General features: G+C 48.9%; 1 protein-coding gene across 1 annotated transcript; it reads left to right on the top strand.

Moving 5' to 3' along the window:
• The first annotated feature begins 7427 nt into the window (after positions 1-7427).
• Positions 7428-10147, top strand: RNF228 (ring finger protein 228). The gene has a single exon (XM_070423330.1). It carries the CDS (start codon positions 7428-7430, stop codon positions 8451-8453), a length of 1026 nt encoding a protein of 341 aa, XP_070279431.1. The 3' UTR covers positions 8454-10147.
• Positions 10148-10588: the final 441 nt, after the last annotated feature.

Genomic DNA, 10588 nt, shown 5'->3' with positions numbered 1-10588 from the left:
TGTTTCTCTCTCATTGATGTTTCTAACTCTCTATCTCTCTCCCTTCCTCTCTGTAAAAAATCAATAAAATATATTTTTTTTAAAAAAGAAATAATTTCCCTGGAATAAGCAACTTGGGCCCATTTGGATAGGTTTTATTTTATTTTATTTTTTACCATTTTTAAGGCACTTACCATGTACCAGGCACTGTTTGAAGCTTAATACATGTAGACTCATTTTAACTGCACAACAACCTTATGAAGTAGATAGGACTCCCCCGTTTTACAAAAGAGAGAACTGAGGCACAGAAAGGTGAAGGACCTTGTGCAGCACTGCACAGCTAGTAAGAGGCACAGGCCGCCTGGAAGCAGAGCGCTTACTCTGAACTACTAGCCTATACATGCGAGAGAGAACTTATTCCCATAAGTGGAGCACATTAATTCTTTTAAAAGTTTTATCTTTGCCATATATGACAATGAGACCTGGCTCCTAAAGTAACCTCTTAATGAATATGCACAGAGGTGGCACATTTGGGGTTATCTGCAGAATTAAGCCCAGCCCAGCTAGCATGGCATTCCAGACTTCTCTGGATAGCATCCTACACACTGTATGCATGCTCTCTCTGAAGCTGGTCTCCCGCCATGCCCTCAACACACCTGCTTTATCCTGCTGCTGCTGCTTTGAATGTCTTTCTCTATAAATCTTCTTTTCTTTTTAATTTAAAGAATTGATTTCAGAGAGGAAGGGAGAGGGAGAGAGAGATAGAAACATACTAGGAAACAATGAGAGAGAATTATTGATCGGCTGCCTCCTGCACACCCCACACTGGGGATCCAGCCCACAGCCCAGACATACGCCCTGACCAGGAATCAAACTGTGACCTCCTGGTTCACAGGTCAATGCTCAACCACTGAGCAACACCGGCCAGGCTTTCTCTCTGTATCTCCTTAATCTCCAATTCTCTGACCATAAGCAGAAATAACTTCGCTCTCCTCTTTATTACCACCAGGCCTTGTCCCTGAACCACAAACTTGCCTCATTCTGCCTCCGAGTTTTGCACATATGTTCAATATCCTCTCTTAAACTCTTGGTTTCTGGAGGCCGGGTATCTTGCCACATAGCAGTAATGCCCTCCAGAACAGGACCTCAATAAATCTAATTGAATCAGACAGTTCCTATTTCAAATGTCAGCTGTTTGATTGACTCATTTCCTACTTGCTTCTGAGTGGCATGATCAGTCTATACATCTATTCTTGCAATATCACCAATGAGATTTCATTTTGTCCTCATATTTTATACAGAGTTTTATTGTAGCTGACAGATCAATAATGCATGGTTAGATGCATAGGTCAGGCCTGGTCTCTGATTGAGAAGCTCCCTGTAGTTCTGTCTTTGAAATAATGGAAGAGTTGGACCAGTCTGTTACTGCTGGCTGTCCCCTTGCCTGGTTACACAGGGCCTCTCTCACAGGGCGTTTGTGAGGATTATTGAGATCAGGAACAGAAACCCCTGACATAATAGGAATGAGTGTTAACAGGGGCTGGGACTCTCTGTAGGTGATATGTGCACAACTTGTTCCATCCTTGTAACAGTCTTACATGGTAACTACTCATCTCCATTTTATAGTTTGGAAAATGGAGACACAGAGAAGTTAAGTAGCATATCTAATGCTGTGCAGTGGGTGAGGAGCAGACCTCGCTTATGGACTTAGAACTGTCAATCCTAAAACTAAAATATTCTCTCTCTTTAGATAGTGGATGGAGAGAATGTATACGAGATATGACCTGAGACCACTGATGTCTCCCATTTACTTGGTTTCTCAAAAAGAAAAAAAAAATCAGCAAATGAGTATCTAATATACAGGGTGTCCCCCCAAAATGTATATACACTGTAACAGTTGATAGCTCAATTTTGAAAATCAAATGTATTGTATTAAACATTGCCTTTATAATTATTCAAAGTATGTATATACATTTTTGAGTAGTTACCACGTAAGTCTGTTACAAGGATCAAACAAGTTGTGCACATAACACATACATAGAGTCCCAACCCCTGTTAACACTCACCCTATATTTAAGGAATGAACTGGATTCTTGCAAAGCCAATTCAAGTCCTGATGTGAATACTGAGTTCCTTGTTTCTGATCTTAGACCTCTTTCAACACATCTTTCACTATAGTGAAAATCTAATTCCTAGTGAGTGACCACGCTTCACTACTTACTGCTGCAGGGGACACTGGGCACTGGGCCTTACAGTTCATGAGGGTAGAAGCCTGGGGCCTGTGTCACACAAACTTATGCTCTTCATTGCACTGACAGAAACCCCACATGACAACTTTATGAGTCCCAAAATGAGTGACTAGTCCTAGAATCTATACTAATAACAGGGTAATAAGCAAATTGGTTGGGACGCCCTCATGCAATAACTGAACAACAGGCTGTGTGGGGCTACCAGGCCAGCAGGAGAGGCAGTGAGGGGCAACCAGGCTTGCAGGCAGAGGCAGTTGGGTGACCAGGCTGTGGGGGGGGGGGGGGGTAGTTAGGGGCGATCAGGCAGGCAGGCAGAGACCATTAGAGGTGATCAGGCAGGCAGGTAGGTTAGCAGTTAGGAGCCAGCGGTCCCGGATTGTGAGAGGGTGCAGGCTGAGCTGAGGGGACTTCCCCCACCCCCCGCCCCCTGCATGAATTTCATGCACCGGGCCTCTAGTATAAAATAACTGGAGATGCTGGCTTCCCCTAAAACAAACTATGCAAACACAGAGAGTAAATTCCAGCCAAATTCTGGCAATTGTCTCTGACTCCATAAACAGAATGTCTTATTGACAAAAACTGTACCTAGACCTCTCAAAGATGGTGCCATGATATCTAAGGTACTAGGAGTTACAGAAGAAATGCCGGTAGATAGTAAATTTGGTAATGCCATCTTTGTTTGCACTAGCTAAGAGTTGGGAGGTATTTCTGCTTTTGGTTTCATTTTTAACAAATCTGTGACTTTGGTATAGACCTGTGATCTTCAACCAGGGGGAACTTTTGTCTCCAGGAGACACCTTTGGTTGTCACCAGTGGGGAGGGTTGCTACTAACATTAAGAGGGCAGAGGCCAGGGATGTTGCTAAACATCTAACAATGCACAGAACAGCACCTACAACAGTGCCAAATGTAAACAGCTCAAAATGTAAACAGTGCCAAGTATGAGAGACCCAGGGGCAGCCCCATTTCAATTGTTCCATTCAATGATGAGAATGAATAACAGAGTGAAACTTGAACATCTTAAACATTTGCACAAATGCACGCTATATGCAAATATGTAGACCTTCAGAATTCTTTTTCAGTCCCCGTCAGCATCGAGATTACACATGTCCTAGGACAGTGGTCGGCAAACTCATTAGTCAACAGAGCCAAATATCAACAGTACAACGACTGAAATTTCTTTTGAGAGCCAAATTTTTTAAACTTAAACTATATAGGTAGGTACATTGTTATTAACTTAATTAGGGTACTCCTAAGGCTTAGGAAGAGCCACACTCAAGGGGCCAAAGAGCCGCATGTGGCTCGAGAGCCGCAGTTTGCCGACCACTGTCCTAGGAAATAGGTGGAAAGGACAAAAACTCCAATGCACACTAGCCCCTCCTATTTCTGAGTTTCTCTCCCCTCCCCACCGGCCCTGTTTTCATGTCTCTTCTAAGTACAGAGCTAATCAAAGCTTAAAGTGGAAGAATCCAGTTAAAATGGTGCATAAAATGCACTGTTCCAGGCTGTTACAATCAAGGAGGGAAAGAAAAGGACCTGCACGCAACTTCCTCCACTATAGGTGGTTGTGTGTATAATTCTTCAAGGCCAGACTACGGCCTTCTTCCAATGTCCCATCATCCTGCCTTCTGCTCATAACAACCCCCATCACAAAATGATATACTTTAAGAAAAAAAAACTTAAAAAATATTTCCCTAAATTACATGTATAAAATTTGAAACTAGGGAGAAACCAAGATGGCGGCATAGGTTAACGCCGGAGTTTGCTGCCTCGAACAACCACTTCAAAAATACAACTAAAAGATGGAACGGACATCATCCAGAACCACAGGAAGGCTGGCTGAATGGAAGTTCTACAACTAGGAGGAACCGAGAATCAGAGGAGGTGCAGTGCTGAAGTAAAATACTAAGGTGCGGAGTGCGTGCGGCGCGGTTGTCTGTTTCAATCCGGAGGGAGCCTCAGACTCAGAGCTCCAGATCCGGGCGAGTCTCTAGGGACCCAGACTCAAACGGGAGAAGCAGAACTGTCTGGCTTCGGTCCCTCCGAGGTTTGCAGCTGTTGCTGGGACAGAGAGGCAGAGCCCCTGGGGACAGACTGAGAGCAGCCATAACGGCTCCCTCCTCCGCCCTGTTGATCCCTGGCACCTGCCCTGCCCAAGCCCTGCACAGAGGCATTTGATTTGCCGGATAGCCTCAGGCAAAGGCTAGATTAGCACCTCCCTAGAGGACACAAGTTCTTCCACTGCAAACACAGCTGATTATCACAGCCAGTCGGCCTGGAGGTCAAATCCCTCTAGTATTAACTATAACAATCAAGGCTTAACTACAACAAGACTGTGCACAAAGACCACTAGGGGGTGTACCAAGAAAGCGTAAAAAATTCGGAGACAAAGAAACAGGACAAAACTATCAAGGGAGGGTATTGAGTTCAGAACCACACTTTTGAGGTCTCTCAAGAGGCTTCTAGAGTCTGTCGATAAACTTGATGAGATGTACAGGAAATCTAATGAGACCCTCGATGGTGTGATAAAGGACCATCTAGAAAGTAAGCATACACTGACTGAAATAAAGAATATTATACAGACTACCAACAGCAAACCAGAGGAGCGGAAGAATCAAGTCAAAGATTTGAAACGCGAAGAAGCGAGAAACACCCAACCGGAAAAGCAAAATGAAAAAAGAACCCAAAAATACGAAGATAGTGTAAGGAGCCTCTGGGACAGCTGCAAACGTACCAACATCAGAATTATAGGGGTACCAGAAGATGAGAGAGAGCAAGATATTGAAAACATATTTGAAGAAATAATGACAGAAAACTTCCCCCACCTGGTGAAAGAAATGGACTTCCAAGTCCAGAAAGCGCAGAAAACCCCAAACAAAAGGAATCCAAAGAGGACCACACCAAGACACATCATCATTAAAATGCCAAGAGCAAAAGACAAAGAGAGAATCTTAAAAGCAGCAAGAGAAAGAAACTCAGTTACTTACAAGGGAATACCCATACGACTGTCAGCTGATTTCTCAACAGAAACTTTGCAGGCCAGAAGGGAGTGGCAAGAAATATTCAAAATGATGAAGAGCAAGAACCTACAACCAAGATTACTTTATCCAGCAAAGCTATCATTCAGAATTGAAGGTCAGATAAAGAGCTTCACAGATAAGGAAAAGCTAAAGGAGTTCATCACCACCAAACCAGTATTATATGAAATGCTGAAAGGTATCCTTTAAGAAGAGGAAGAAGAAGAAAAAGGTAAAGATACAAACTATGAACAACAAATATGCATCTATCAACAAATGAATCTAAGAATCAAGTGAATAAATAACCTGATGTACAGAATGAACTGGTGATTATAATAGAATCAGGGACATAGAAAGGGAATGGACTGACTATTCTTGGGGGGAAAAGGGGTGTGGGAGATGCGGGAAGAGACTAGACAAAAATCGTGCACCTATGGATGAGGACAGTGGGTGGGGAGTGAGGGCGGAGGGTGGGGCGGGAACTGGGAGGAGGGGAGTTATGGGGGGAAAAAAGAGGAACAAATGTAATAATCTGAACAATAAAGATTTAATTTAAAAAAAGGGGAAACTAGGAAATGAAAAACTAATGGTTGTTAATGAGCTTCACCTAAAGTCCCTCAAACTTTAGACATGTATCACATTCGCTATTCACAAAAAACACATTTAATTTTAAATGACATAGAAATGTAATAGTCACTTATGATAATTCCTCCTCTTGCCTGTACATTTGTGGTTTCTTTCTTTTCCTTCAGCTGGTTTCCCATTCATTCTTCCTTTCCACAGGTATTCCCTGGGACATCCTGCTGTCTTCTGCAGAGAACCCAGAGAAAGTGAGAATATTTCCATCTCACGAGACCCCAGAGCTCCATCCTCTTCCCCTTCCTTGTGGGGCAGGGACCTCATAAGGTGAGGTCCAACCTGGAGAAACAGGGGAGCAGAACTTTCTGGTTAGGAATATCTGAACAGCGCCCCTCAGCTGCTCCTACAAAACCCACGCTCCTGTATTCTTACTGAGAGTTCCTTTAAGAAGTGCCGCTGTTTGCTAACATACTCAGAAGCACTTCTGGCCGTTTTAAGTAAGACCAGGAAGATCTGTCCCACGTTACTAAAGGAATTGTCAGCTCTCTGCATTTGTGTGTTAAAAACTTAAGCGGCAGGGAGCGGTGAGCGATGCCAGGGGCTAGGTTTCGGCTGGACGTTGAAATTCTGTGAACCTGCTCAACAGTATTTCCCCCTCTCGGCCTCTGTAGCCGCCCGAGCACCAACGAAATAACTACCTCCATCCCCTGCGGTCAGTGGCAAGACTTCGCCAGACCTGGCTGAGTCTGTGTCTTCCTGCCTTCTTAAGTCTCAGGAAGCAGTATTTGTGGATTTTAAAAAAAGGTACTGTTCAGCTCCAACATTTCCTCCCTCTGGTGACAGGAAAAAATGCCAGCTCTTCGCTTTCGCCCTGAGGAGGAGGATGCAGGGCTGCTGGGGCTTTGCTAATAAACGCGTAAAGGGTAAACGGCATGGTGGTTACTGGCTTTCCCCCTTGCACGGAAAAATGAGATCACGATTTTCACGGACAGGAACCGCCGCCGCCGCGGAGGGAGGCGGCCGCCTCCACTCCCTGCGCGGGTCCCGCGTGACATCACCGGTGAGCTCTGCTGCTGGGGGAAGAGGACTCAGCCCCGGACCAAGTAGGATAAACCGGGAATAACGGGGATACAGGGGGGAGGAGGACGCGGGAAGAGTAGAAGACAAAAGCAAGACCAGGTTCCCCCCCAGTGCCCTGAGTGTGGCTTCGAGGGGGAGGAGTGCTGCACGGGCGCCACATCCGTACGTGGCCGCACCCCAAATCCCGTTCCGCACTGCCACACCCTCCCGCCGCCCTCAACTCCCAATTCCAGCAAAAACCGATATCCGAAGCGGCGGGGAGAGCTGCCTGGACAGGCCCCAGGGGAACGGCAGAGAGACTTCCGGGCCTGGGAGGACCCAGGCACCCGCATCTGGGGGGGGAGTGGGGTGAAGGCGGTCGCCGCTGCGCCCCCGCCCGGCCCAGCCAGCGGCGCCTCCCCCACTCGGGGACAGTAGCCAGAGGGGGGCGGCCGAAGCGCCTCCTCCTCCTCGCCGGAGCCGACGCTGCGGCGGAGGGCGAGGAAGGCGCCTCACCTTGCCCCCGATGAGGGGCGGATCATGCCATGGCAGCGCCGGCGAGCGGCAGCGGCAGCGGCGGCGGCGGCGAGCGGAGCTCCACCAGCAGCCCCGGGAGCTCGGCCCGAGCCGGGGGCGCTGCGGCGGGAGCCCGGGACAGCAGGGACGCGGGCGGCCGCAGCGCCGCGGTGACGGTGCCCGGTCTCCCTCCGCTCGAGGACTACGAGTGCAAAATCTGCTACAACTACTTCGACGCGGACCGGCGCGCGCCCAAGCTGCTGGCGTGCCTGCACACCTTCTGCCAGGAGTGCCTGAGCCAGCTGCTGCTCCGCGCCGCCGCCGCCGCTGCCGCCGCGCCCGAGCGCCCGCTGCGCCCGCCGTCCTGGCACGGCCCGCCCGGCGCCATCGCGTGTCCCGTGTGCCGCCACCGCACGCCCCTGCCCGACAGCCGCGTGCACGGCCTGCCCAGCAACACCAAACTCGCCGAGGCCTTCCCGCTGGCCCTGCGCGCCGCGCACGACCCGCTGCCCCAGGACCGCCTCCCGCCGTTGCCCACTCGCCGCCCAACGCCCGCGGCGGTGCCGCCGCCCGCTCCGGCCCCGGCCCCGGCCCAGCCGCCGCCGCCGCCGCCCAGGGAGGACGCCGCCCGCGAGCCTCGCGCCCGCGCCGGCTTGCGCGCCTCGGGCGCCTACGAAAGCTGCCATAACTGCAAGCGCGCCGCGCTCACCGCGGGCTGCGTGTGCGTCGTCTTCTCCTTCCTCTCCATGGTGGTGCTGCTCTTCACCGGCCTCATCTTCGTCAACCACTACGGCGGTGGCGGCGCCGGGGAACCCCCCGGCGGCGGCGGGGCGCCGGCTGGCGCGGCCCAGGCTGCCGGGTCGCCCTCGCTCGTGGGGCCCATCTGCCTGTCGGTGGCCAGCATTCTGGCACTCTTCTCGGTTGTCGTCACTTGGCTCATCTGCTGGCTCAAGTACCGATCCCCCGAGGGCGCGGCCATGGGCTCGGCTGCGGGCGGCGGCCCGAGGACGCGGGCGGCGGCAGCGGCCGGCGGCGTGCGGGGGAGCGACACATAGTGGGGCAACTTGCGGGGTCTCCCGTCTGCACGCACCTTCAGTCCTGCGAGGCCCGAGAGGAGGGGGCCTTTGGCTCCGTGCGCTCGAGCTTCTCTGGCCTCCCCCCGTGGTCCCCGGACACGCACCCCTCGCCGCCCAGCCACTCCGGGGCTTCGGCTTTCCGCCTCTCGGGCTTTCCACGCCCCGCCTCCCCCGCGCTGGGCCGGAGAAATCGAGGAGGCGGGGATGCTCGTGGGGAGTCTATCTCCCCGACTATGCAAGATCAACCTCCGCTTCAGGCACCATCCCCATCCTCTCCAGAGTGCTCTGCCTCCCTTCCCAGAGTCGGAGGATTTGCAAAGAGAGGTGGAAAGGGGCGCGGGACCCCCCGCCGCCCCGCCTGAACGCTGGTTCTCTGGCTGCCGCGACTTCAGTTTCTTTAAGGGTGCAGGTGCGCGCACACGCGGCTGCAGCAGTTGTGAATGCAAATTGTCCGGTGGAAGAAGGAATGAGATGCAAACAGAGAAAGGTTTCCCTGCCTTCTGGCGGTCCTGGAAAGCGAGTGAGTCGGAACGCCCAGAGTGGTGTTTACTCCCCGAGGGCACCGCGCCGGCTGGAGCTAGGCGGCCGGGCGCTCCTGCCGCCTTCAACTGTGCGCGCTGCGACAGGTGCATAGCGCGCGTGCGCGCTCCGGGGTGCGGGCGGCAGCGCAGAGCGCTCCAGGCGGAGGATCTTGCTACCCGGGCCCCCGCAGAGACCCAAAAGTCTTGGAAACTGGGCTCCTGGAAACTTGTGGTGGTTTTATTCGCGGCGTTACTACCAGGAAGTAATTTCCTCCTCTGTAACTGGACTCAGGGAAATTCAAGAGCCTGTTCTCCATCTCATCTCAAAACTGACTGACTGTTGCCCCCACCTGGAAGATATTGAAAGCTATTCACGCAGAAAATAAGCTGCAGGCTTCCCTCGCCCTTTTTCTTAATTTCATTTAAAATATAATTTATTTAAGAATATATGAATCTAGAAATTTTGTGCGATAAATTTTCAGAAAAGATGTTTGATGAGCAGCAACATTTCTTCCATACCTCCAGTCCAAATACATTTCGGAATTATCAGAAAAAAAGGCGTGTTGGTAACTGATTCCAGATTTTGTACTGTGAAACTACTAATGACTTTCAACTATCTGATCAAATAGAAATAGTGCCCAAAGACTAAACTGACAAGTCTTTCTCCCTTCGGTTACAAATATATATTACACTTAACAGAAAATTATTTTGAATTTAGCTATTTGATATAGGAAATTACTGAAATGTTCACATCCAGTCATATTAAATAAAAAAGAATACATATCTGTCTGATTTTGTAACTAAAAAGATGAATTTCAATGTGTGTTGCAGGTAGATCTGATGCCTTTTTAAGGTAAAAAAAACAACTGTTCCAGGTGTATTTTATATGAAAACATTATTCCATCTTTTGAGATTTGGAATAAGTCAAAGTTTTCATACCTAAGCATCACAGAAACTACTGAGGATATACTGTTATTCCTCATGTATTTATGCAAGCTGTCTGCATGATATTCCTAGACAATTCTAGTACCTGAACCTGAATGAACATTTGTATCTATCATAGAAAGCAGTCATTTACTGGCCATTGATAAGTGACAAGGCTGTGGTTTAGGAATTGCAAAATGATGTGTTCTATGTCTGCATTGTCTTAATTAAAACAAGCATTTATAGAAAAAACTATTTTCATGAAAATTATTTCATGAGGAAATTGCTTCAAGTTATTTGTGTGCCCTCCTCTTCCTGAAATACACAATCCCATGAAATGCCCACCCTAGCAATGTACATTCCCACAAGTGAGTTAATTCTCTACCAGTTCCATTCGTAATGTGAATTAAGGATTTGGGATTGTTTCTAGGTTTTAACAGGACTTCTGAAGGTCCAATGAGGTCTATTTTGGAGGGAAAAGTTGCTTCCATTCATTACTATATAAGATTTTTGTTCTCAATTTCTGCATAATATTTTTAGGTTCCTAATACTAAGGATTACATTTCAGAGATTGGTATTAATTTATATTTTTAACAAGTAACATGTGTTACTTCTATATTAGTTTTTATCTTTTATCCAGGTGCTCAGATTCTGTTTATATTCACAACG

The sequence above is a fragment of the Myotis yumanensis genome, unplaced genomic scaffold (assembly GCF_028538775.1).
Source record: "Myotis yumanensis isolate MYYU_CA2020_CCGP unplaced genomic scaffold, mMyoYum1.0.hap1 SCAF_8, whole genome shotgun sequence".
Classification (NCBI taxonomy): Eukaryota; Metazoa; Chordata; class Mammalia; order Chiroptera; family Vespertilionidae; genus Myotis; species Myotis yumanensis.
This window is presented reverse-complemented; position numbering and strand designations above follow the sequence as displayed.